The sequence below is a fragment of the Meleagris gallopavo genome, chromosome 1 (genome assembly GCF_905368555.1).
Source record: "Meleagris gallopavo chromosome 1, MGAL_WU_HG_1.1, whole genome shotgun sequence".
NCBI classification, from domain to species: Eukaryota; Metazoa; Chordata; class Aves; order Galliformes; family Phasianidae; genus Meleagris; species Meleagris gallopavo.
This window is the reverse complement of record NC_139404.1, coordinates 39,290,245-39,317,952: the sequence shown is the minus strand read 5'-3', so window position 1 is coordinate 39,317,952 and position 27,708 is coordinate 39,290,245. Positions and strand designations below refer to the sequence as shown.

The 27,708-nt window shown below is 35.9% G+C and overlaps 1 protein-coding gene across 1 annotated transcript in view; it reads right to left on the bottom strand.

Annotated features, from left to right (window-relative positions):
- The window catches only part of OTOGL (otogelin like), a 92,608-nt gene that overhangs the window by 50,673 nt on the left and 14,227 nt on the right, over positions 1 to 27,708 (bottom strand). The window contains exons 9-25 of the mRNA XM_085221934.1: positions 26,538 to 26,668; positions 25,850 to 25,956; positions 23,379 to 23,485; positions 22,550 to 22,675; positions 21,743 to 21,851; positions 21,455 to 21,501; positions 19,924 to 20,069; positions 17,585 to 17,708; positions 15,843 to 16,020; positions 14,879 to 15,003; positions 12,893 to 13,102; positions 11,904 to 12,069; positions 10,843 to 10,917; positions 9,668 to 9,720; positions 8,859 to 9,021; positions 7,505 to 7,612; positions 6,262 to 6,400 (exon numbers count right to left, since the gene is read on the bottom strand). Coding sequence (XP_085078060.1) covers positions 6,262 to 6,400; positions 7,505 to 7,612; positions 8,859 to 9,021; positions 9,668 to 9,720; positions 10,843 to 10,917; positions 11,904 to 12,069; positions 12,893 to 13,102; positions 14,879 to 15,003; positions 15,843 to 16,020; positions 17,585 to 17,708; positions 19,924 to 20,069; positions 21,455 to 21,501; positions 21,743 to 21,851; positions 22,550 to 22,675; positions 23,379 to 23,485; positions 25,850 to 25,956; positions 26,538 to 26,668 — 2,114 coding nt within the window. The remainder of the gene's footprint in view (positions 1 to 6,261; positions 6,401 to 7,504; positions 7,613 to 8,858; positions 9,022 to 9,667; positions 9,721 to 10,842; positions 10,918 to 11,903; positions 12,070 to 12,892; positions 13,103 to 14,878; positions 15,004 to 15,842; positions 16,021 to 17,584; positions 17,709 to 19,923; positions 20,070 to 21,454; positions 21,502 to 21,742; positions 21,852 to 22,549; positions 22,676 to 23,378; positions 23,486 to 25,849; positions 25,957 to 26,537; positions 26,669 to 27,708) is intronic.

Genomic DNA, 27,708 nt, shown 5'->3' with positions numbered 1-27,708 from the left:
GATGTCATTTTTAAATATCTAAATAAGTACTAATATGGAACTCGTTTGTATTGTACTGATATATAATGCATGATAAATAAAAACGTTTTATTGTGTTCATTTGTACTGATCAAGCATAACAGAATAGGAAAAGAAAAAAAAAAAAAGGATGGGATAGGATAGGATATAATGGTGATAAATTTGTCCAACAAATGAAGGTCTGGACACAAAATCTGGAACTTGCAAAAAAAAAAAATTTTTTTTTTTTTTTTAATTTAATGAACATTAAATGTGTTTATCTGTACTGCTCTAGGCTGAAGTTTAGTTTCTGTGCATTCAGAAACAAAAATACTCATATCCTAAATTAAACCAGCGTAACTTTAATGCCCATCCAGCTTCCAGAGTGAGAGGCCATAAAGTACTAAACAGCCCCTATGTGTGACTAGCCTGAGCACTCTCTTCCATTTCTTTGCTGACAACATATTATACAACTTCCTGAAACAGCTGCAAGATGCTACTTTTCTCTCACCTTTTACTGCTTTATCAGTAGAATGTGGGCATTAACCATTTGCAAAACTTTATCCAATATATGTGACCTGACTGAGGCAGCCATTCTTATGTTGATCTGGCTTTTCCTACAGTCATTGGATTATATTTTAGAATCAGCCTGGGCAAAGGGCTGATGGATGCTGAACATTAGGCCATTAGCAGAAATCCAAGGTGAAAAGGTCACTTTCTTCAAAAGCTGAGTGGTTACTACATGGCAAGGTCCTTAGAAAGAAGGTTTAATGTCTGAGTCAAACCATGCTCCTCCAAATTTCCAGCCTTGTGGCAAGAAACTTTCTCCAAGCCTTTCTTGGAAACTTTCCATGCTAATCTGCACAAACTGAAAGAAATCTTTCCTTTGTTGGAGGATAAAAGTGATTCATTCACTGCATAATTTAATGGTCTGAAGAATCAGGTGGTGGAGACAGAAAGGCATGTAGAGGTAATTGAGTCCGAAATCATTGATCTAGAGAAAATGGAACCAGAGCATAAATCCATTGCCAACTGTAATTAAATCTTCTGTTCACAGATGAGATAGAACAAATGGAAAAACAGGTACAAGCCAATGTTATCTGAGCTCTGAGGTGCCCAACTGAAGACTAGGATCGAAGAGTTATCTTCTGCAGGGATCTGGATTCTGACCCTTGCTGGACTTCCAGAGACATTGAAAATAGGGGTATCCAGAATGATTTCCTCTAAAATAATGGGGTTGATAGAAAGCAAACGGTGTTTTTGCAACTAGGCAAACTATTCACAGTAAATAATATTTTCCCTGAAAAGTAGCTTCCCTAGTTTGGACATTGATTTGCACACAAATTGTCAAGAAATGCATCATTATTTCTACACAGTTAATGTTGCTATAAATTACCTGACAAATATGTATGGATCTACAGACCTGGAACAAATGATGATGAAAAATGTTGAGCAAAAAGAAATAAATTAATTAAATATTATAGAAAGAGAAGTGAGATATAGGCTACTTCTACCTCTTCAGAAGGTATCAGTGTCAAATAACTGAAGAATTGTTGCTTTGTGCAGGGTTGCTGCACCTTACACACAACCATCCTTTAATGAATTTAGCAATCCAGTTAAATACATCAGCAACTAACAGGTGAAACATAATCAGTGCATCAATAAAATAAATAAATCAATTTAAAAAAAATCAACCAAATAAAGCATTTGAACAAAAAGAGCAAAAACTAGGAGCTTCAAAATTGTATCAAGTTATCAAATAAAGCATATGCAAGAAAAGAGCTTCCTCCCTGTATTCTTCAGGGCAGGCTAGCTATCTAACACATGGGATTGCTCAGCAGTAGGATAATAATTTGGGAAACTGAAATACTGGCTTAGATCATGCATATTGTGTTAAATAAACCTCTTTCTCAACAAATGGGCTCCCATGTGGTGTCTCTTGACCCTTCTAATTGGCGTAACAAGTCAATTATTTCAACAAATGTCTGGTGTTATTTTCATGGTCCTTCAACACATTAAAACTAGTGGCAGCTTTGTCTTTAGAAGAGTCTTCATGGTTGCAACAAAAAGATTTTAAAAGTAGCTTTAATATGGTGAAGAACACAGTCCCCCTAAACTATTCCTTGAAGACAGATTAGAGAAAATGTAATTATATTTCTTGAAAGAGAACAAGTCTGAGGGGCTCTGAAGTGCAAACGTATTGACTGTACACACCTCAGTAAATAATATATTGAACTGCATGACTGGAAACCACCATTTCCACCATAAGGGTAGAAAGAAGACCAACATATATAATAGATAGTAATCTTACTGTAAAAGCAAAAGTTCTATGCAACAGGCAAGTAGCAGAAATATACTACAAGTACAAATAACACTAATTAGAAGTTTGCTAGAAAGTATCACTTTGTTTGGGAAAGAATGCAGTATCACTGAAGACAGAAGACAAGTGGGAAAATGGAAGAAATTAGGGTATTTAAATATTTTTAATCAGGAAATTGGTTGGCATGATTTCATCAATACTTTCTGGATAAAACAAAGAGTTTACATGATCTACACTGATAACAGAAAAAACTAGTTGGTTTTCCGAGGTATTCTTGTTGCTTTTTTTCTCCTCTCAAATTACTGAAGGTTATTTAAAAGGTTAGAAGCCAATATCGATGTATTCTCTGTGAATGACACCTATCCATACATAAACTTTACTCCTCAGTGTGTAAGGTAACTCCTAACTCCTTGCTATCTTGTCATGAAACATTACTGCCCTAATATTCTTGATTGCTGAATTAAATAGTTGTGGTCATTATCTGAGTAATGTATATATATCTGTTGAAATAGCTATAAAGGGATTTTTCATTCACCTGCTATTGCCTTAAAAACACTTGAAAGGTGATACTGGTGTTAAAAACAAAGTTTAAAGTTTCATAATTGGCTGAAAGTCAATACTTGATTTTTCCCCCACTGGAGCACAAGAGTTCTTTATTGAAAGCATAATAGATAGTAAGGATGACTTCTTTGTTTAGCAGAGAGCAGTACAGTGACAAATTGAAGGGCTGTTCAAACATATCACATTCAAGGAGGCTAACAGCCAAATGAAACTGTGTGCAGATGAAGTGGATGGGAATTGATGTTTTATCCTGCCACTGGGGACGTGGGATCCAAATGATAATTCTTGGACTCAATTCTATGTCGAATAAATTTATTGTAGTTTTAGTTTCCGTTGTTGCACAACTATGGCACCTTTGTTTAGAGTATTAAGATAGCAGAGATGAAATGGTCCACTTCCCAAAGGAAAAAGAATAGGAAAATGACTACAAGGAAAAGGACAAAGTTATTACAGTGTTGTATATATGTTTGTGTGTATATATATAATATATATATATACATACATACATACACACACATTATTATGATCATGTCAGTTTAAATTTCAGATTTTTGATGAGCCTTTTACATATTATCCATAAAAATCAAAGTCAAAACAGTACTGAAAACTACCAGTAAATCAGTGAATTTTGCAGTAATAACTATCAAATCTGTTATGCACTGCAATACCTTGCAGGCAGGGGACCTGAAGAACACAGCACATATGTAAGTTTATTATTAAGCAAGAAGTGTGGATATACTGGTTTGTAGGATAAGTAGCGTGGTTTAGAAGACAAGGCTTCCCTGGACAGCTCTGCCTGCCAGGATGTTAGGTAAGACATTTAAACTTTGCAACTTCACGTGCTTTCCCACCTTTCATCTGGCTTGTCTGTTTGGATAACAAGTCATAAGAGACAAGGCTCTCTAGTATAAAGAGAAGATCAAGGGTGATTCATTATATTAGTCTGACACTGCTATTTATGAAACAACACTGCACATGGCCAATATACAGCTTAGGATGATTATGAAAAGACAGTCAGGGAACCCTCTCCTCTGTTGAAAGAGCACTTGTTCATGCTATCATGTCTGCACACGTAGTGCATTTTAACCACATTAATGTGTGGTACAACTGCCCCTTACATATGTCCTACCACTGTGGTGTAAAAACTGTATACATGCAAATAAAAGCCTATGTGAAATCAGAGGATGGATAACACCTTGGATTATCACTCAGGTTGCCACTAGTAAGATGACAAATACATCTGCCTCTTGTATTTTTCTCGCATAAAATTTAATCCCTACATATTAACAGGCAATTTAGTATCTATCTTCATGACAGGATAGTCACAGTTTTTTGCTATATGCACTGATCTGCATTTTTCATTCTATCATGTAGAGTTTTCTGCTATAAAATATTCCTAAATTTTTGGTGGTCTGCTTCTGTTTCAGCTGTTCAGACTGCTTCTGTACCATCAGAACTCTTTCAGCTCAATCTCCACAAAACCTTTTCAAAATGGTTTCTGAAGATGTTGAACAGACCGTCAGCATAGATCCTTTTAAAAAAAAAAAAAAGGTTATTTATTCCTATCCTTTAACTTCTCAGATTTAATTTAGAGCCTGGATTTTAAAAAATATTTGTCAAAATCTGCCTCCAAAAGTTTTTAAGTCTGAAAATACACATTGACCTGATCATCCTTATCCATTTACTTATTATCTTCACTGAATAAGTCAGAAGATTCAACTCATAATATTTTTTTAACAAAAAGAACTCAATATCCCCCAGTATCACGTTATTATCTTTGTCACAATTTCAATTCATTTCCTTCATATGGAAATCAGATGTACTGGTGTATTCCTGCCAAATTCAGTCAAGAAGCTCTTTTAAAATATTTGGTTATACTCCCATCTTCCATTCCTCTGATTCCAGAATTACACATCACATAGTTCATCAATTCTGTATTTTAGTTCCTTCAAAGCTCCTGGGCATCTGCCCACAATCCCATCTTCTAATTCTTTTTATTTGCCCCTAAAACTTTTCCAAACACTTCATATTCAAAAATGAGCCCACAGATATATCATCTCTTCTAGACACACTTATGCAATGCTTGATTTGTTATCAACATTCCTTCAATATAAATCAAGTTTTCCATACACTAAAGAGAATTGAAAAATCATGAAAAAAATTAAGCCATACTTTCTCATGTTAGCTAAGTATGAGGGAAAAATCTCTGAAAGCTGAAAAACAGATTTACATAGGCAGCTGTTTCACCACTTAGGTTACCACGTTCACCTGATGAACCTGATGAACTGATGACTACTCCCAGTGTTCCACATGCCTTAATTATGTGACTGCCAATTTTATTGTTGGACTCCAAATGATCCACAAGTTTTGTTTCCAAATAGGTGTTTTCATATGCTGCAGAGTAGTAGGTAACATTTGATTGTAAAAGCAAAACATTAAAATATCACATTAAGGTTTGATGGCATAAGAATTAATAATTGACAATCCAACTTCCTACCTTATCATATAGGCCAGATTATTTTACAGTTGAAGTAAACTCTAATTTTTTGCATCTTAAAGGAAGAAGGCTTTTACAAAGGCTCAAATGTCTTCAAGAGTAAGAGCTATTTTCTGAGACAACATGCTACATATTAGGAGTTTTCTATGATGTATTCTTACAGAAAAACATCTGGGACCAATCTATTTTACTTCACAGCTGTGAATACTCTTCAGAACTGTACATGAAATAAACTATTTGCAGTTGTTCTTTTTAAGAAACCGCTCTTTTTCTTACAGTTAGACAATTAGGGTTGACAGAAAATGAATATTCTTCTAAACACCTTATTATAAATCAGAACAGACTCTTAGCCTTAATAATAGCAACAATGATAACAAACAATGGCGTTGTTAGTAATAGAATATATTTCTAAATGTCAGTAATGGTATTTTTAAACAAAAAAAAGGCAAGCCATGTACTGTAAATGTGTGCTCTGAGGAATATTAGCATGCAGCTGCCAGACAATCTTAATGAAGGATTTCATTGTCCAATTATGAAATCATTTTGTTTGATATAATTATACACATACACTCCAGATCTGATGCAGATCACTTACACCTAGCTGTAGAGCAGTTTCTGTAGTGTCATTCTTCCCTAATTATGATGAAAGCATGGTTAGGGTAGAATAGAAAGCATTGATTTCTATAGTTTTCTAGACCACGTAGCTAGGTAATGACACACCATGGGCCCATTTTCAAATGAACAAGCACACAATGTCAGTGACAAAATCGTCCTTTAGATGCACCTGTTTTTTTTAATGTTTGATTCTATATATTATCTCTCCCAATGTTCCAAACATTTGTCCTCTCATGGAAATTTTGAACTTATATATGAACAGTCCTCCTACCTTTAGCAGGTAAGCTTGGCAGTCACTGGCGTAATCATACTCCAGGCCATCAAAGGTATAATAATGTCGATCTCCATAAATAGTGCATACAGCAGGACAGGGGTAACTAGTGCAATTGAATACCCCTCTCCGACAAACACTGTAAAGAAAAGCAGCAATCAATATCTTCTTTTTCTTTTTTAGGCCTTGAAGTGCAGAGCTATTCTGTGGTTTGCCTTTGAAGTTCTTATTGACAGTGGCAGAAAAGTGTTGTGTTTTGTCAGCAGCATATAGATACAGCATGTATTCACAATCAATGAATGGAACATATTCATAAAAAAAACAATGTATTTTTTCTTAAGAAATACTGATGATTTTTCTGAGATGTAAACTACATACATTCAGTGCAGAAGACATCCAGTTGTTACCTGTAAGATTTCAAGGTATTAGACAACTATGGAACAGGCTTAAGAAATAAATGTTCATACTTGGATGGATTACTTCCCCTGCCAGCTACATTCAGTGAGCAGTGAAAATTTGTTCCAAGGTAGGAGTACTAAAAATACTGACAGCCTTTACTTGTGCATGTATAAATCTATAAGCTCTGTCAATTTGCCAATGATTTAACAGATTTAACAGTTTAAAAACTGTTAGGTCAAACTTTCTTTTTTTTTTAATAATTCTATATGTATTAAAGATAGATAAAGATAGATATTTTGGCTAGTAAATTATCATAGATGAAAAACTCTTTTGTGTTAATGTGAGACAGGTTCTTCAGAAAAGATGCCAGGAACTATCCCATTTTCTGGTATTAATGTTGGTTTTTTATTTCCTTTCTCTTTTTTTATTGTCCATCTCCTTTCCTTATGGTCCCACGTGCTGAATGTTAAACTCACACTGCAAGCTATCCAGCTCCCGAGAAGGAAACAGTTTATCACTGTTATATATTTAATTTCCCTTTTTTGCCCCTGGTTCTCTTTCCTGGTATTCTATTTCCAAAGATGTTTGCAATCAAACATTTGATCTTGATGACTTTTTAACTGAAGTTACAAAAAAAAAAAAAGAAACTGAAAAACTGAAGTGATCTGCTGCTTCCTTTTCAGACAACAAGCTTTCATACAAAAGTTTTTCTACTTTTCCAAGACTTTGATTGAACTTAATAAAAGATATTTCCTCCAACTGTCTTTAACAAGCTTATTCAACACATTTTCTATGTCATTTTCACTGTGTGATTAGACAAGTATGCAAAATATATGCTACTCACCAGGTGTAACAAGGCGTAGCTATCACTTCTCCTGATAGAAATTCCCTATCTTTCCAGGTGCATGGACAACTGTCAGGAATATAACACTTCCCTCTATGTTCAGCCATCCTTTAAAACAAAAGAATTACTAAGATAAAAATGTAAATTCACAAGTACATCAATACAGCTCAATGAGCAAACTTAATAGTTTTTCTATGACATCTTGTAAACATTAACGTATTTCTGTGTTAAAATATAATTATTTTATAACTCTGATGCTCTCTAAAGCTAACTCCTTAGTTGAGGCAGAAGTAAAGGAGTAGGAAGAACAACCAGAAAATCACAGAATTACAAAGTGGCTGAGGTAGCAAGAGATCTCTGGAGGTCATTTGATCCAAACCCTCTTCTCAGGCACAGACACCTAAAGTCTGTTGCCTGGGATCAAATCCAGCCAGTTTTTGAAGATTTCCAAAGAGGGAGACTTAAATAGCTATGCTTGAAATCTGTTCATCACTAGAGCTTAGTCATCTGCAAACATTACAAGTTTATGGAAGGGGATTTCTAACTGTCTCATTACGCTGTGATCTGTGAACAGTCAATGTATTATCAGGGAACCATGGACTACGATTCAGTGAAATAAAATCAAATACTGATTAAAAATGGTTACCACCCCACATAAGATCAAATTGCAGCAATTTGCACAGCATATTTGGCTCTTCAAATCTGAAAGCGCACACAGTAGGTATGGGGGGGAAAGGAAAATCTGAGTGACAGTAGATGTTCTCAACTATCTTACTTTGATTTTACACCTACAGAGCTCAATAGACTGTTTCTAAGCAACAAATCCAAATACGTGAGTGGAGAGAACAAAAACTTCAGCTAAGTTCAAAAGAGCAGAGATTATGAAGGGGAGGAGTGTAGGATCCACCCTATACCCCTTCCCTTTTCCTTGCCCCATCAATACCATAAGCCTAAGAATCTAGGTGAAACAATTACTTGCATAGTAAGGAGGAACACAGATGGTTTACTTTATGGTTTTATGTCACGTTTGTTTCTATGTTCACATATAGTGTGCAAGTGCTAGGGTCATCTCCTGTCCAGACAGCCCAAAATAACAGTTGATAAGACTATTTGAGCAAGCTGGGTACCTCATGAGATACAGTAATCATGATATCAGGATGGAGAAACTATGGAACTCGAACTGAGGAAGCATTAAAGCATGGAGCCTCATTCTGATAAGGAGAAAGGGATTCTTGGAAGGATGTAAGTGTGCTGACCTTTTAAATGTGACTCTGTATTTTCAAATATTTGTAGAACAATAGTTTCAAAATTAGAGCCAAACTGTGGAAATATGTATTTAACTGACAAAGCTTACCCAGGGGGGCAAATACAGCCACTGGCACAGGGTGGTGAAGGGACACAAGAGAAGTTCATGGCAAGGTTTGCACAGGATATCCCACAATTCACACCTGCTGCTGGTAATCCAGGCACAGGAGATCTGCAGTCATAGTAGATTTTTCCTTCAGGGCATATGTGAACTTCAAATGTAAAATGCTTAATGTTAAATGAGATCAGATGATCTTTCCCACTGACTGTTTTCTACTTCTTTTAGTTCACAGTCTTTTTATTTTAATACACATTTCGCACACTGTATAGTATTTATAAGAATGCATTCCAAGTAAAAGTTTACAGCTTAATCTGTATTACAGAAATATATAATTAATACCTGTTTCAGTGTTAAAAAAATTAAAAAGCTTGATATTAAACATCTGGATCGATGCACCCTGGATTGGATACACAAACCATTCATAAAGATTAAATCATCATAGTCCAGGTGGACAGGATCTTTAGAAGTAGCATAGTTTAACTTACAGTGTACTGAAATCCCTTCTGAATGCCTTAGAAATTTACTTGTTAAAAATCAAGGTCCTAAAATTTACTAAATATGGATATCAAGCCTAAGTATAGGTATTCCCAAGAGAAATCCTGACCTACACCTCACATATAAAAAAATCAAGTGACAAATTTTAAACACACAGAAAAAGACTTGTGCTCCCAGTCTCCTATTTTAGATATTCTGTGACACTGTCCCTCGAAATTATTATAGTATGAGGAAACAAAATATTATTCAGCATCAAAAACTTCCTCTACACAACTGTTAGACAAGAAAAGACCATGAGTTACCTGTGTTTTCTGAAGTAGCTTCAATACATTTCACTGTTCCATTCAAGCATTGGCTGGTTAAAAGAAAAGGAAACCCATCTTTATTCTAGGGGAAAATGTATGTAGTCACCACATTAAAAAACATAATAGAATTTAACCCAATTTGAAATGATTAAAATCTGAAATTTGTCCAGCATTTTGATGGTATTTCTAAATGCTTGTATGTAATGAGGGTCCAGACTTGGAGTTTAGATACTACTTAATTGCCTAAGTTTCATGAAAACAGAAAAGAAGCTGGCTGTTTGAGTTTCTCTGGATACTTAGGGCCAGATGAATCAGGTTGCTGACTGTGTAACAGAAACCTTATCTCCCTTGGTGAATATAGAAGGATACAGCTTGTAAACTGTGTGTTGCAGAGAATGCACGGCTTTATATTTTGCTGATAAAATGCAGAATTGCAGAAAGACACATTAGACAACAGACTTAATCCACTTAATTTCTCATTTAAAAAAAAAACACAAGCATAGGAATGGTAGAAAATGAAGCTCATACGCTAATCTCTTCAGTTGAATGGCTATTATGCTGCAGTTGTAACAATTCCATATTACTATATTTTATATATTATAAGACTCAGCAGGAGCCAGTTGACACTTGGGTCCCAGGTATGTTTCTAAATAGCAGATTAAGAGTATTCTTTGTGAACACATTTGACTGGGAAACCAGGGAGGTTTCTCCACTTCTCTCACTGAAGTCAGGATTCCATCACAAATTAATAATACAAAAGGACACAAACATAGATCTCTGCAAGTCTTTGTTTGAAAGATTTCCTAAAATAGAATCACACTGTTTATTCTTTGGAAACCACTCTCATTTTTGCTATCATAATGCACCCAAGTCTATGAACAGCACTGCAACCTTGATGTATTTATTTTGAGATATTCTTGAGATCCTGGCCAACAGAATCTTCCTGGTATTCTCTTTTTAAAATAAGCGAGTATGCAATACAATTTATGCTAAGCTATCTATTACTAAGTGTGAAATAGGAGTAAGATCTTGATACAACAGATCTTCATTCTATGTGAGAAAAATCTTAAGGCTCTTGAGATCTCAAGAAAGACGTTACTCAAGAAACGTTAGACAAAAGAGATGTTGAATAGTATACACAAAAGATACAACCCTTGGATAATCAAACCTACCAGGAACCTGTTGGCAAGGGGAGGATTTCTCCAGGCTGTAGGACTTTCCCCTTGTAATGACAGCGACAGGCAGATCTGCCAAAAGAATATTCATGCATATAGATACAAAAGCAAAATGAAATGTGATTTAAGGGCAATCAATTTATCAAGCTATTATGATGAGAAAACCTAAGCCAGCCTCTTTAAAGTCCCCTCTAATGTAACTATTCTATTCCTTTTTAATTTGCATTTATATTTACTATATACTTCTAATATTCTATCTGTACTGAAGTCAGTGGTAATATTGCCATCATCTTCAATAAAGACAGACTTTTCCTCAATCTCCATATTATTTATTTGCTCTTTGTGTACATTACAGTCTTATAGATTGATTTTCTTCCCAGATATGGGAATAGTATGGCAACATTTAGTTCCTTTTCAAAGTAATGAGAATGAGCAATTATCATAGCAAAATCCATTACCCTTGTTCTTGATAAGAGCCAAATGCAATAGAGTAGTAACAGAACTCCCAAAAAAACATTCAATAATACTGGATTACCTGGTTACCCCACACTACAATCATTTGAAGCAGTTACAATTAACAGCAATAACTGAATAGTCTTGAAATTTATATAAATATTCATTCCAGTTTTTACTCAGTTCTTGAACTCAGTAGCTACCTACAGTAGTAAGACATAAACTGTAGGTACAAAATTACAGAGAATATTTCCTTTCAGTGACCATTTCCATCCATTTAACTGAAGGTTTTTGCATTGTTGAAGGTTTTTGCATTGTGAGACAGCAAAAACACTCCCAGCCACTTTTTCCATATTAACCATGACTTTATGGATTAGTACTATGTACACCCCTTCTCATCTTTTCTTAAGTGCTAAAAGCAGGCTTTTTAGGTGCAAATTCTTTCCAGGTTTTTAAAACATTCATCACCTTCCTGTATAGCAGTGTGACATGTCTTCTCTGAAGTGCAGTCTACAAACTGAGGGAAATAGCAGAAAAACTATTTTCAGCCTTGCTGGAAAGAGAAAGATGTGCCTATACATATATTCTATTTTCAAATAGCTTACATTGACACACAAAAGTTGACTGACTCTTCAAAGTATTTCCCATCAGGACAATTACAGCCTTCCGCACAGTCATCACCACAGATATTTGCCATAGAAAGTGAAGCACAGGAGTGTTTACAAAAAGAAGAGCACTGATGATAAAGCATACCATTGTGACACATCACAGCTGGAGAAAAGAGAGAGGGAGAGAGAAGAGTGAACAACATATTCTTAAAATGTGAAAAATAAAAAAACAAGACAATATATCGAAGGAGATCAAAGCAGCAATGCAAAATGATCTTTTGCTGTTCTGGAATGAATTAAAATACGTGACAAAAATCTACTGTTCTACTCATTTCTAAAATTAGAAATGTTTGGAATGGCCTTATGTTAGAAAAATTCCCTAGCTGGATGTAGGCAGTGTCTATTTTCTGTTTCTGCATAAATGTGTGAGTGGTGTGTGTTTATTTATTTCCTAATTCAGACTTTCAAGAGAGGGAAAACTGTCCAGTTAAAATTAAGGCATTCTCCTGTAATTTAGAAATTTCCTGTTTTAATCCCTGCCATGTCACAGATATGCTGTATCCTGTTTGTCATATCCCTGCCCAATCTGCTCTGCCTGCCCCAGAGAGCCACCTCCTTGTCTCACCTTCCCTTAGGGAACAGCCTTGATTCTGTTGCCCCATTATGCTATTAGCACTAGCTATAGTTATGCTGATCACTGTAGATAAAAGTGGGCTTCAGTATGACTTAGGGCCTCAAGGTTAGAAATTTAAGCTCCTTCTGTAGCCAACAGAAAGGGACAGGCACCTCTGTGACGCAGCTCAGGTCTCCAACTCAGATGCCTAACGTAAAGGCTACCAGCATTCTCCTCTGAGTGCGTCGTTCACCCTTAGCACAACTCCAACTTCCACGAAAAAGACATCAGTGGCTGTATTTTGTAAAGCCAATGACATCTCTAAAATTATACACGTTTTTAAAAGAGTCTCGATTCTGGAGGCATTACTCACCACAGTAAGAAATATGAGATCTGAAATCCACAGAAATGCCATGCTTGCCACAGACATAAGCATAGTGTGCAAGAGAGTTACACATACAGCTACTGCCACATTTGCAGGCATCAAAGCGACATAGTTGGTAGTATAATCCTGGACTGATGTAGGCATGACAGGGAGCAAAGACTTCTTCATTGATGATATCACAGTGGGATGCATATCCAACTAAGAGAAGGTGACATTGTTTTAGAGAGATCCATGCTAATATAGCAATTACAGACATAAACACAAATATAATTGATTAGTTCTGCAATAAGAATTTCTATACAATGCATTTCATGAAATTTTAATAGTTTAAAACTGTTAAGGTAAGCAACCCCTAAAAACAAACTCCATTTAATTAATATAACAAAAAAAAAAAAACAAAACAAAACAAAAAACAGTTTTGCCTTCCTATAGTAATATGGGAAAGGTAAATGGAAAAATAATTTATTTCAAAACAGTTGGAAAAGTCCTTCAAAGCTTGGAATATGGTTTCTTCCAACTTAATGTTTCATTTAGCTTTGAAATTGGCAATGGCCATACTGTTACTGGTATGCCAGCTCAGCAACCATTACAAACTGGTGCTCAGATGCATGCAAGGTGGCCATAGACCTTCTAGTACCAACAGACCTTCCTTCTACCACTGAAGCATACTCCCACCACACTGGTGGAATATCTCAGAGACACTGTAGTGTGAATCATATTTAAGCCAATTTTGCTGCTAAAAAGTGTCTCTAGCCCTCCCCATCTCTCTTCATTTCTACATATACATGCTGACTCAAGGGTTTCAGGAGTCTATCAGTAAACAAGATTTGATTGAAAACTAGCCTGACAAAATAAGTGAAAAAAAACAGAATTTATTTTCCAGTTTCATCAGGTTCAGATCACATCAGGCCCAGATCACATCAGGCCTAAAATCTTGCTTGTGCTGGCTCAGTGCAGGTGGTACCATGCAACAGCACCACATAGCCAAGGAATGTTTTTTCAAGAATCACAGGAAAATAGAGTAGAGGAGACCCCAGAAGGCCATCTAGCTTATCCTCCTGCTCTAAGCAGCTTACATATATATGTCAAACTCCATCATCTCTGAGGAAACACAAATCTGAAGGAAAGTCATGAAGTATCTTGGAGAGAGCTGACTTGGCTGAGATGCACTGCTTTAGAAGATAGCCAAAGCTGAAGACACAAAAAGCCTTATAATGGGCCAGATTCTTAAAGGTTTACGGTTATTCTGGGCTCACTCCCTCACTCCCACAGGCTCTAAGCATAGCCAAATCCCACATCCTTATTTCTGAAACACTAAAAATTCTGCCAGAATTGGCAACCAATCTCTGCTCATTGTCTTCATTGATTGAAAAGAATAGCAACACAGAGAAAGGGAGACAGTGAAAGTTGAGCACAAAACTGGGGCATGTCAACAAGCTAAAAATAAATCTTTAGTCAAGAATTTGAACAAATCTGCAGATCTTATTGTTTGCCTTGGTTTCCATGTGAGAGTATAGATGGAGAATAAAAAGCATTAAGATAAAGTTTAGATAATCACAGAGAAGACAGAGACAGGACTTTTGATCTGAATACTGGCCAGGAGAGTCTTTGTCCCATGTACTTTCTTCGTCAATTGGGATATATGCAGCAAAAATATTATTCAGTTCTCTTAGCTGGGAGAATTTGCAAGACACAATGTGTTCTGCTTAATATTCTTTACATATTCTCAACAGCAAAATGTAAGACTTGTGGCCAGCATGCAAAGCATTAGATGTTCACCTAAATTATTTTAGTTTCCACACCAAATGGGTGGGAACAAAATTGTCTTTACTAAGATATAAGAAGAAAATAAAGAGTGTGCATATAAGTCTAATACAAGCATATATTAATTAATGACTAGTAATAGTGAAACTCATTCAAAGAGAAGAAAATCCCGTAACAAAATGATGCAAATAATTCCATATGAAAACATACTATTTTGCTGGTTAACGTTGCAGGGATCAACTACAGGAACATTGATAGGCACAGAACAAGCTGAGGAAACCTTCCATGCATTGGCATGAAGTTGCGGGGTCCCTTCTATCATCCCTGCTGGAGAACTGAAAAGGAAAATATCAATACTGCAAACATCCTGCTGACCTTATGGACTGCACATGTGCGGACACAGGTAAATCAAAAAACCTTAGATGCATAAATAAATTGAAAATTCAACATGTCACAGTAATTCTTTCTGTGAGGTACAAAAGTACAGAGGGATGTGAAGCTTTTTCCTCAATATTTTATTCATGCAAAAATACTCTTAACACTCTAACACTTACTGCAATTAATGAAATCAATTTGAGGAGGCATTAATGAGAGAACAATTTGGCTTTTGTTCACTGGATTGTAAAAATTTGATGTGTTAGCTTATTTCAATATTCTAGAAGGAGTCTATTTGCATTTTGGTGTGTTTTTTCACTAAATATTTAAAAATTATTTATTATTGCTAGAAAAGTTTCATGATATAATAGCTTGAAGAACTTCAGAGGAAATGAAGCCAAAGATCAAAGAAAGTATATCCTTCTAATTAAACTATTCCTATGGTTAAGAATTACATTTTTCCACTAACTCAGTTAGGTAAGGATTTTACTAGCATTCTCATCCACTTATTTTTCAGTGCTCATTTATTTGCTCTGATGATGATGGAGCAGTAGGGAGGAAAAGGAGTGCAATTCAAAGAATACTGTGATCCCATAGTCAGTACATTACTTTTTTGGAATGACTTAGATGTTTTAGAATGACATCAAAATTTATGAGTTCCACATTTAATTGTCTAAAGTTTTAGCTAAGAGATGCTATATTGATTAGTTTAATAATGAACAAACTGATGAAATGAAAATATCAGGTTCAACAAGACTTTATCATTAAACACAATTTAAATATACTGTTTGCAGCTTACAGAAAATCATCTCTTAAATTCCCATTGTAAGTTCCACATAGTCCCAACGTTCTTGTCTTCCAGTTGATATCAACTTGAACATAGATTCTCTCTCCATCTTTTGCAAAGAGTATCTTCAAACCAAAAGTAGTTTTCAGTTGAACAAACAAAGAAGATATATTCTGAATTTCAATAGCTCCTGCAAATAGCAAAATAAAAAGAAAAGCAGTCATTGAAACTTCCAGATTTTATGTATATCCCTTAATTAAAACAAATTTTGAAAACTCAAATATAAAATGATGATTGGTGCACAACCTCACCTGTAGCCAAATAACCTCACACATTTTCCATCTAAAATTATAAGACTACAAATCTTTTTCATTACCAACACAAATCAGGTACTGCAACTACTATCAACAGAAAAAAGTCTCACCATTCTGTACCAGTGAGTTATCTGGAGACTTACATTTTTTCTTTCTTTCCTCTTTACAAAAATATAACACACTCAACAGTGTGCCTCTAGCAATGAGAAGACACAATAAGATACAACTTGTTTCTTAGCTCCCAGTGATGTTAGAAGATTAATTAACAGATGTCTGTAAAGTTCATTGCTGTCTTCAGATAGAATGTTCTCTCTTACTACTATTGATATGACATCAGTATATTTCCTTTCCTGGACTGTATGTGAACTAAGGCCCTAACTAATTCCCAGCTTTCCTTCCCAGCAAATACATAATGAAAGGAAATGGAAATTTCACAGTTACAGCATTCATTTGCTACACAGTGTTGATCTACTTGCAGCTGCAGACTTTAATCAGGTCTGTCTTCACTCTTAGTCTCTACACACATACAGACACACAAACAGTGAAGATAAAATGCTCGTGTAAGCTTCAAAACATTATAAGCTGATAAGGCTTAATAGATAAACCCATTATCAAGAACACTACACCAAAATATTTGTCATAGATGATATTAATTGTAAACTCTGAAGAGATGAGATCAGTAGGAACTGATTCCAAAGATATAAAATGAAATTACCAGCAAAAGTATGAAGCAGACCTTTCAATATAATTAAAACTGAGCTGTGAAATTCTGCTTTAGGAAGCTGCAAATGCCAAAAGAAAAACTATGTCAAGAAAGATCCAGTGAAGAAAAAAACTAGCTGCAGTCACAAATTCAAGGTTCCCTAAGCTCCAGACTGCCAGGGGCTCAGAAAAGAACAGTGAAATAGTACTTTACCATTTGAGAAAAGACTAAAAATCCAGTGAGAATCTATTATTTTGAACAATCACCAGAGAGAGATGAAATATTGCTTTATCATTTCCACCTTCAGTGCTTGATTTTGTAGCTTCCTTTCAAGGTATATTTCTTACTAGCCTTATAAAAATTGTGAAGTAACCTTCCTGAAATCACAAGTCAACACTGAAAGTAACACAGACCCTTTGAGTGCATGGATTCTATTCCGTGTAATTTATTACAAAAAGCATCAGTTAAGTGTGATCTGAACATCAATATCAAGATGACTTTCAACCTCTTCACCTCTGTTGTTTTTTTTCCTTCCTATCCCCTAAACAGAGGAAAAACAGATGGGTGGAATTCCTAGGTACTTAGCAAGATAAGAAATGCAAAGAAAGAAACGTGTAACGAGGGACAATATTTCACCAACTGAAATAATAATTACATAAGACAAATATAATTAAAATGCTTTGGAGCATATAAACAAAGAAATGCAAACCCTACTAAGACTCCATGTATTTTCTTACCATTAACATTAAAACCTTGGTTAGGACCAGTTTGGACTTGACCGTATCTTGTGAGAGTTACTTGTTTGCTCACATCATCTTCGAGAACCAGTGTTATAGACTCAATGCAGGCATGGTCAAAGTTCTAAGCAGAAACAAATTTCACCATCAGAAAGATCACAAAGACAATAGTAGTATAGAAAGCAAAAGCAAACAAACAGTTGTATAGAAAGGAAATACTGTCATCAGGTAAATCATGTGTAAAGTACTACTCAAAACATTAAACTGAGTATCCAAAATTAAATGCAAAAAAGAAAAATACTGCTTGTGAACGTAAGAGCAAGGTGGATTCATTTTAGCTATTACGGCAGTCTAGCAGTAAGCAGATTGAAATCTCCAAGTATTGATACTGGGCTCTACTCTACTCTACTCCCGAAGTAGAGCCCAAATGTAGCAATGAGTAGAAAGAAACTTGAGACGTAGTTCATCATCTCTGACTGCAGACAAAAGAATATAATTTCTCCAGAAATACACTAAAATTATTTGTAAATGTGTGACTATCAAAAAAAGGCTACATGAAAACGAACATCCATCATTTTAAAGCACTGTCCAGGCAAAATCTATTAACCTAGATAAAGGACCAAAGCTGAAACAAAACCAGCAGATGTCAAGCATCTTATATTCTTCTGGGTCTCTGTGTTTTTACATGGAAACTTTTCAAAGTGCCTAGAGCTGTAACTACGGATCACTTTCAGCAGCATCTCTGTCTCTCAGTGACTACAACTCTATCATTCCTGAGGCCACCTGAAATGCAAAAAAAAAAAAAAAAAAAAAAAAAAAGGAGTCTCATAACATGAGGAAGAAGAGACATAAAGAAAAGCAGAGGTACAGAGGTACCAACATGTGGGCTGTTGTGAGGCACAATCTGAGCCCCTTCTGACAGCCTAGGTTACCTAAAAACATCATAAGTCCTGCATGGAAGCACTTTTCATGAACACCTCTATTAATAACACCTGTTATTGAATACTGGCCAAAACACTTTCAAACAAATACACATAGTTAGTATCCTTAAAGATTTTCTAAAAGGCATTGTTCCAACAAATTAAATATGCAAAAACATAACCAATACACATCTAAAACTATGAAAAAATCTCTTGCTGAATTGTGTATTAAGTTTGTCCAGTGCTGCCTGGAAAAGCTTTTCTAAAGCTTGAGACATCTGCATACAGTGCCACATTTTTATTAATAATCTGGATGAAGGAAATTTGCAGATGACAGCAAACTGGGAGGAAGTGTTGATCTACTTGAGGTAGGAAGGTCCTACAGAGGAATCTGGATGGGCTGGATCAATGGACTGAGACCAATTGTATGAGGTCCAACAAGACCAAGCACTTGGTCCCACACTTTGATCACAGTAAGCCCATGGAATGCTACAGGCTTGGGGCAGAGTGGCTAGAAATCTGCGCAGTGGAAAAAGATCTGGGTGTCATGGTCAACAGCTGGCTGAACAAGAGCCAGTAGTGTGCCAAGAAGGCTGATGGTACTATTGATTGTATCAGAAATAATGTAGCCAGCAGGACTAGGGAAATCAATGGATTGTCCCCATGTCTATAGCACTGGTGAAGCTGCACCTCAAATACTATGTTCAATTTGGGGCTCCTCACTACAAGAAAGACATTGAGGTCCAAGACGGGTAATGAAGTTGGTGAAGGGTCTGGAGCACAAGTTCTTATGAGGAGTAGCTGAGGGAACTGGGACTATTTTGTCTGGAGAAGAGGAAACTCAGGGGAGACTGTAGTGCTCTCTACAACCAGCTGAAAAGAGGCTGGAAGTTGGTTTCTTCTCCCAGGTTACTAGTGACAGAAGAAAAGGTAATGGACTAAAGTTGCACCAGAGGAAGTTCAGGTTGGATATTAAGAAAAGTTTCTTCTCAGAAAGAGTAATCAAACACAGGAACAGGCTGCTCAGGGACATGGTGAACTCACTGTCACTAGAGGTGTTCAAGAAACAAGTAGACATGGCACTTAGGGACATGATTAGTGGACAGAGTGGTGATGGATTGGCGGTTTCCAACCTTAATGGTTCTATAATTCTGTGACTGTATGACTGTTGATATATATACTCACTTAATACGCAGAGATGAATAACTCTTCAGACTTAATCCTTCTAAAGCTGCAATAGGTTTTATAAAGGACAATAAAACATGTAGCAATACAACCACTTTAAAAAAAGCTGAAAAGGTTTCAACTCACAATATTCTTCTTTTAACATAACCTGATAATCTATAGTGGCATCTATGCAAAAATATCTGAAATACATATACACTTTTGTTATGGATGTTCAATGAAAGCGTGACTTACATGTCCACAAGGTGCTTTCTGCAAAGTGATTGTGAATTTGTTCTTTCCAGTGCCTTTTACTAAAATGTACTGGCAAATCCCAAGAAAGGTAAAATGACGTCCATCAAATGTTGTGAAATGCGAGTTACCTGTGACGGAGCACTCAGCTTGAGAGAAAAAAGTTAAATACAAAAGTTAACTTAAATAATAATGTATTGTTAAATATAATACAATACAAAAATAATAATTATCCCATTAGAGCGTTAATTTTTTTAATTGTTACAGCATTTGAAATTTAAATATGTTATATACACATCTTTCCATTGTATGCCATCTCATTTTGCACGTGCCCATGTGTAGCTTTGGTACTATCTAGGCTGAATGTGAGTCACTGGTTCCCTAGAATACATGGAAAAGCTTTCTCTGTGTTAAAGCTCTGAAGTTTCCTGTAATCTTCTTCCTCATTTTTTGGCATGGCTAGGTGTGAAAGAGCCAGCTTCTTTCTCCCTCACTGGTACTACGGCACTGCTTATTGCTGCAGGCATGAAAATGCTGTGCTTGAACATGTGGGTTGTCCTAAATTCCAGGTAAGCAGATACCTGTTGTCTGTCCTCAGGGTGCCCCTACATTCTTGTTTCAGTTCAGATCAGGAGACCACTGTTGAAGTAAGCCTCCAGCAGATCCCCGCTTACTGCACTTTGGTTCAGCTTGTGAGGTCACACCAGAGCACATAAGCTAGATTGCTTTTGGCTGCAACTGCAGCAACTGCAGGAGGCAATCTGTGGGAGCACACCTAACCCACTCCTACTGCTAATAGGCATTCATTCCTTAGGACAAGACTAGTCAGAACTGACCCCCTGCATGCACACAAAAGACGCGTGTGAGGTGATACTCAATGACAGCATTTTAGTCTACAGATCCACCCTCCTAAGATTTTTTTAGTACCTGCTAAGCTTTGTTTGCTAACTCATTCAAAGGAGGTTTTTTAATTTGTAAAAAAAAAAAAAAAAAAATCTCTTTCACAAGGTACTGAACTGTCAAGGAAGTTTCACTACCTGATGATTTATATTTGTCTCAGTAATTCATTAAAGAGATATGTAATCTTTAAAGAGAAAAATCCAGACATGAACTATTGTTACAAGGGTGAAATCGGAGCACTCGGAGCAACAGAATGATGCTCTTCTTATTCTCTGCATTACAGCTGCATCTAGAAGTGAAGAGAATCTTATCCATGGCCCACTGCACAGACAGCGTAGCAGCTGTCTGTGGAAGTAGATACATGTCCCAAAGCACATAAAGTAGGAGGTAGAATAAAATGTGTGAAGGTAACACACTGAGTTAGGGAAACCAATACGAAAATGTAAGGCAAGTACAATCAGGCAGTTAACAGTTTTGCCTCAGCCATCCCACTGCTACTGGACATTTGTATGCTAAATCTTTCTTCTTAAAATAGCATCCCAAACCCTTGGATTACATCTGAGTCTGTTGTCTTTGGAAAAGTTTATCCCTTGTGATCATTGAGGAGAGAAAAGAAATCATGAAATACAGATACCTGGGCAATCATGATCAGTACAGTTCCAAATGCCACCAGTACAAACACTAAAAAGAAAAATCACAGAATACAGAAATTCAGTGTTCCAATATTTATCAAAATAAGAGCTATGCACTAATTAATAGACATTGAATCCACTGTTTCTGTAGAACTGTTTTTTGGTGATACACAAAGTCCAGACCATAAAGCATAAATACTAACTATTCTTTGAATTTTGACTGTGATGTTAAACTAACTGCAGGGAGCAGTCATTCATAGAGGAAGCACATACATGAGGCTTTCACATACCAATTACTACATTCTTGCTCAATCTTTGTGCCTACAGGGAAGGCAGTTCCATGATAAATACAAGGACAATTTGACACGGAGATACAAGTTCCATTTTCCATAATGAGACCTATTGGGGAGGAGGTTAACACATGAGATAAAACAAAAAAAGTTAATAGATTCAGTATTCTTGTTGTTGCCCCATCTCACTCAAATATTCAAATCTGTCAGAAGGCAACTCGGGACTAGTATAAAGAGTCACCCAGTGACTGCAGAATGCTCAGAACATTCAACGCGTAAACCTTCTCAGAGCAGATTTCATTCTGAAAGGTTGCTTTATGAAAAATGTTTGCCTAAAGTATGTAAACTTTACAGACCCAGAACCAAAAAGGTTTTGATATCATATAATACCTATAATACCCTTCCATAATTGGACTGTTCATTGACCAGTCTCTAATTTTCATTTAGTACAGATCACAGGAATTTTTCTTGAATAGAGTATACGATACATTCTGTTCAAACAAAACCTCATTTGCTTCAGGAATAATTCTAATAAAGTTGATTAAACCTATTCTATGCCTCATTGTAGACAGCATTAGTGATGGTTCTAGATTTTAACTGATATTTTATTCTATTGCATAATACTCTCTGTAAATATTCAGAACACAATAAAGGACAGAATCACAGTTAGAAGAGCAAAAACTGAAACAACTAAACTGTTCATATTTTCTGTCTTTTAACTTTAAGTATAGTTTATTCAGACAACTTTATTACAATGCTGGATATTAACTTTACAAATATTTTTCACATTAAATTAACAGTACTTACCATCTGGACAGTAACATCCATCTAAGCAGTACAGGTTGCTACCAAGACAATCTTTTTCAAAGGTGCAAGTTGGTGGACAACAACTGATACAATCACGGTGTACAAAGCTGTCTTCACACTTCTCAGCTAGAAAAAGAGCACATTACATTGTGCATTAGTGCAATTTCTCTTTCCATACTAGATAAGTCTTATCTCACTGAATAAATAGTTGTGCAACACTTCAGGTGTAGGTCATTATCCAGGTTAGGCACAATGGATTGTTGGAGAGGCTGTAACTGATGAACTGCAGTGAATCTCTCATCAGTACTTAAGTCTGTTTATCAAATTCTTCTATCACCTCTCCACTACAAGTTATAGTTCCTGTAACAGGGGAACATGTGCTCATATCTCAACTAGTTCAAAGTTCCGTGCATGTGACTGAACTACAATTGATAGGCAGTAGTGTTGATGAGAAGGAGTTGCATTCCCTTTATTCATTCTGTTATAAAGCTGGTAGAGGCTGAAAGGTCAGCTGGAAACAGTGATGATATCAGATCTCCACAGATGTTTTTTCTTCCTTGTGGAGTATGATCAACTTACATGAAGTTCCAAGCAATCTGCACAAACATGAATTTTGTATGTATCTACATGAGATCACAATGGAATTAAAATAATCCTCAAGCAAGTCATTGACTTCTTTGTTCTCCGTTAATAATGAAGCTGGCTGATCTACTTCAGTATAAGGTTTGAGTCCTATAGCGACAAATGGTGTTAAGATGGAATTATTTGAAAAGGATATCTGGTGGTATTTCAAAGGTCACACACTATGCTTTGCTAAAGAGTCTCTTACTACAAGCAGGAAAATCATCCCTCCAGTCTCGCACAGGGGACCCAGCATGGGAGCATGCTCTAGCGTACTCTGTCACCGCTCTGCAGTATGTTTCATCATCATCCACCCTGAAATGATAAAACAAGGGAGTGATCACAAAACTTAAATCTCACCTACAAATCAATGCCACAAGACTGCTCAGAATACTTCACTCAGCTGATGCTGTTGTCCAAGAGGATGGTGAAAAAAAAACATGACCTTGTCATGAAGACAATGGACAGTTCAACAATACAATTCAACAATTGCCCAGAAAGGCAACAATGGAGTTCAACATTACAGTTCAAGAATGCAGTTGAACAATTGTCCAGAGAGGTTGTGGGCGCTCCCATGCCTGAGATGTTCAAGGCCAGGCTGGATGGGCTTTTGAGCAACGTGATCTAGAAAGAGGTGTCCCTGCCAGGAGGTTGGAACTACATGATCTTAAAGGCCCTTTTGGCATGGAAACTCTCACCTATGTTGATACTTGGACCAAATGCCCCTTATCAAGTTCAAGTTTCTAATTCAAACTTAGTCCTTGAACTTAGGTGAAGAGAACCCTTTTGGTAGACTTCTGACCTTGTTGTTTAGCATCAGAAGCATTATCTGTCAAATACTGTAGACAATTTCCGAGAGTTACAGTGCAATCTTGAGCAAAGGCATTATCTCTACATTAATCTATACAGAAAAAGCTGGATAATGCATTTCTGCCAGAGTCAAGTAAAGAGATATTCATCAGTATTTAGGTAACCTCAGATTTTACCCAGATGCAAGTTACATAATGCAAAACACTACAAGTTTTTAATGTGAAAACCCAACAACTCCCATCACTCTCCGTGAAGGACTTGATGCCAAAATGAACCAGTCATAATAAGACATTTCTATTATAAGCACGACCAGGACAGATTAGCTGAGTTTGTTTTTCAGCGCAAAAGATCAAGCTTCCAAAATTAATGGTCTTGAAAACATATAAAATGGTATTTGTATTCTGCTTTCAACACATCTGTTATCAAATCAAACATCACTATATTCTTTGTTACAGTGATCACAGTTTCTCCCAATTCTCTTTATCTAATCCAATTAAATGGGTCTTAATAGAAAGAATACTTGGCATATAAAATGCCCCCCCTTTATAAACTGACACTAAGCCACAAGAAGAGACCTCTTATAAGCAAAGTAAGCCTAAATTAATTAGGTTCTCAGACACAGAAACTTCCTTCCAGGTTTTTAACATTCACACAATTCATATTCAGCACACACATGCATTTCAACAAAAATCAAAACCTCCTTAATGCTGTAACACTGGCTCAGTATCACACTTGAATTCTCATTATACTTCTTTTACTCCTTAATACCATGACATAAATTAAATATCACATCTTAAAATTTGCTTTCCATTATTCTTCTTCTGACTGAGGAAAAGGCACAATAAGCTCCTGAGTTACGTTGAGACTATGCAGAGGCAACTCAGCTCTTTTCTTAGTTGAATTAATGTACAGAGCATCAACTGCAGAAGAAACACTTTGAGAACTTGCTTACAAACTCAAATTCTTCCATATTCACTTGATGGCAAAACAGAAAACTCAAAATTCATTGAAAATGAACTAACAAGCTGTAATGGATGCTACTGAGTGATTCTTGCTTTTAGTCTTGTGAACCTTTCTGTATGCTTTTGATTAAATTGATGATACTCTGAGAAGGTTATAAAAGTACCTGACACAAATCCTGTTATTTATGACAATTGCCTCTTAGTCATAAGACCTTTTTAAAAAAGAAGCAATACATTGCTTAGTTTTCTGTTCAATTACTCTCTGAAGCATCTGTTTACTGTGAATGACTGACAAATAAGTAAGAGTCCAAGGCTAAGAGAAAAATACCAGTTTACATATAACCCCAGCAACTGAGAATGTGCAACTCCCACCAAAACCAGTGAGAGCTGAATTTCTTTTTACATCTCTGAATTTATATGAATAAAAACAGTTTTGAAAAAAATCTACATGTCTGAATGATGATGCTTGCTCTACTATACTTTTTTCAGAAAAACAGTCTCTATTGAGGAAATGTTTCTAATCCTCCAGTATCACTGATATTTCCTTTTAGTATCGTCCTAATCTTGTATTTTTGGCTCAGAGCTTCCAGATGTAGGTATTTTGTGTATGTGTCTAGCAACTATCTTTTGTCATCAGTGATTTTTCATGAATTTCTCTCCCACGTGTTTGTCTAGTCTTTCCTTGAAATCATGTAAATATCTAGCAGTCAAACTATCTCTTAGCTGAGACACAGGTTACGTGTCCTCTACTTCCACAGTAAAGCACCCATTGAGAGAAACACCATCTCTTCCATTTTGAACTCATTTAGTTCCTACTAACTTCACTCAGTACTGTTCAGTTCTTGCCTCAGAAAAATAAGCATTCGTTTCATGCATCAAAATATGTAAACAAGAACTCCATTCTTACCTGCAAAGATCATTCATACAGCTAGAAATATAAGAATATGGATCTATGCTCTCGTGACAGCTGAGAAAAGGAAATTGTAGGAATATTTGGCACTTGAAGAATATATCCTGTGCATTAAGAAAAATCAGTAAACAACAGTTAGTTAGTTTCTGAACAAGCATAATTATTTTTAGCTTTGTTGATCTAATCTAGGGCCCTTCATACTCCCATTACAGCTTAAGAATCTCAACTCTCCATTTATTATGTATCCTCTACTATTCTTCCTAAAATTTGTCCTCTCTAACTACAGAGGCCTGATCTCATGCTGCTCCTAAACTAGCTGGCATGGCAGATTGCAAAATGACCAAAAAATTATTTCACATCAATCCAGGAGCTGAGCACGGTACTTCTGCAATATTTCATAATTTCCTACATAATGAGCTGTAAGATGCCAGAACTGGAAACTGAGTAATGCAGCAATGAAGAAGACCTTTACCACTTGGCACATCCTATTGAAATGTTTGTACTTTCAAGCTAAACTGAAGATCTTCATACATTCCCCAGCAACAGCCCTGACCTGAACCTTCTCAAAGCCTCAATGCAGTTGAGGTTTTTTCTATATGGCTTATATTACTAGATTCTTGTACCATCACTAGGCAGAGAAGATTTAAAAGAATAATAATAATAATTACTACAATAATTAATTTACCTCAGTGGATTCTGCATTAGCTGAGCAAGGACTGGAAAAATCTAAGGCAGTAGGTACACAAGCTGCATCATCTGAGATTTGCACGGTCCAGCTATTTGCAAATTCAGCAATGTCTTCTGTATATTCACCTCCTGTGTGATAAGAGACCCAGAAGAAAGACTGTCAGCACAAGCTCAAAAGAGGTCTTGGAAATTTCTGAATGTTTTTAAATACATATGTTACTTCAGATATCGGTATGTATAGAGTAGGTAGAGATTAGAAAAAGTTGATTTTTCCTTTTTAACATTAGGCAATATATTATACCACATTTAGATGAAAAATTATATATATATATATATATATATAGGGCAAATATTCTTTTTAAATACAATTAATGACACTTTTACAACAAACATAGAAATAAAAACTACTGTAACCCACTAAACACTTAAGAAAAAATACATTTCTTCAAAACAATTTAAGACTCGCATCATGTTTCACTGTGGTCAGTTAGCACTGTTATCTCATTCTCTTTCCCCTACTGCAGAAAACCCCTGTGACAAACACAAAACAGGCCCAATTCTCCTAACAGCATGGGGATCGGAGAATGAATGAATGAGATACATGATTGGAAGTCATGGCAACAGACACATAGGAACATGCAAGAAGGTAGCGGTAAAGGAACAAACCCAAAATTCCCATATTTTTGCAGCAAGAATTATGTATTACATTTTCTCTATGTTCTTAAGTATGCTAGAGAGAGTTTACTGCCTCCACTTTGAATAATTAATATCTATGTAATTGTTATCTATGCATGGTTAGGAGATAGAATACTGGAATGAAATTAGTTGCTTTTTTTTTTTTCCCCACCCATAGAACAGTATTATCCAAAACTTAATTCAACTTCTTTCAGCGCAAAATGTACACAGTTTGACATTCTGGAATGTGGAAAGTCCCAAAACACAATAATCAGATATTCATACTTGGATCTCCACAAATAAACAAAACTAAACCAATCTAGTTCAGTGAAGAGCTAAAGAGAGTTAAAACTTTTCTCCTTTTCTGACAGAAGAGTTCTGAAAACCCTTCCCAAACTTAAAAGGCTGTTTTTTGTCTAGAAGTAACCCTGTTGATACAAACCTGGATCTTCAGAAACATTAGTTTTATCTTCATTTTGATGTGGCTTGAAAAA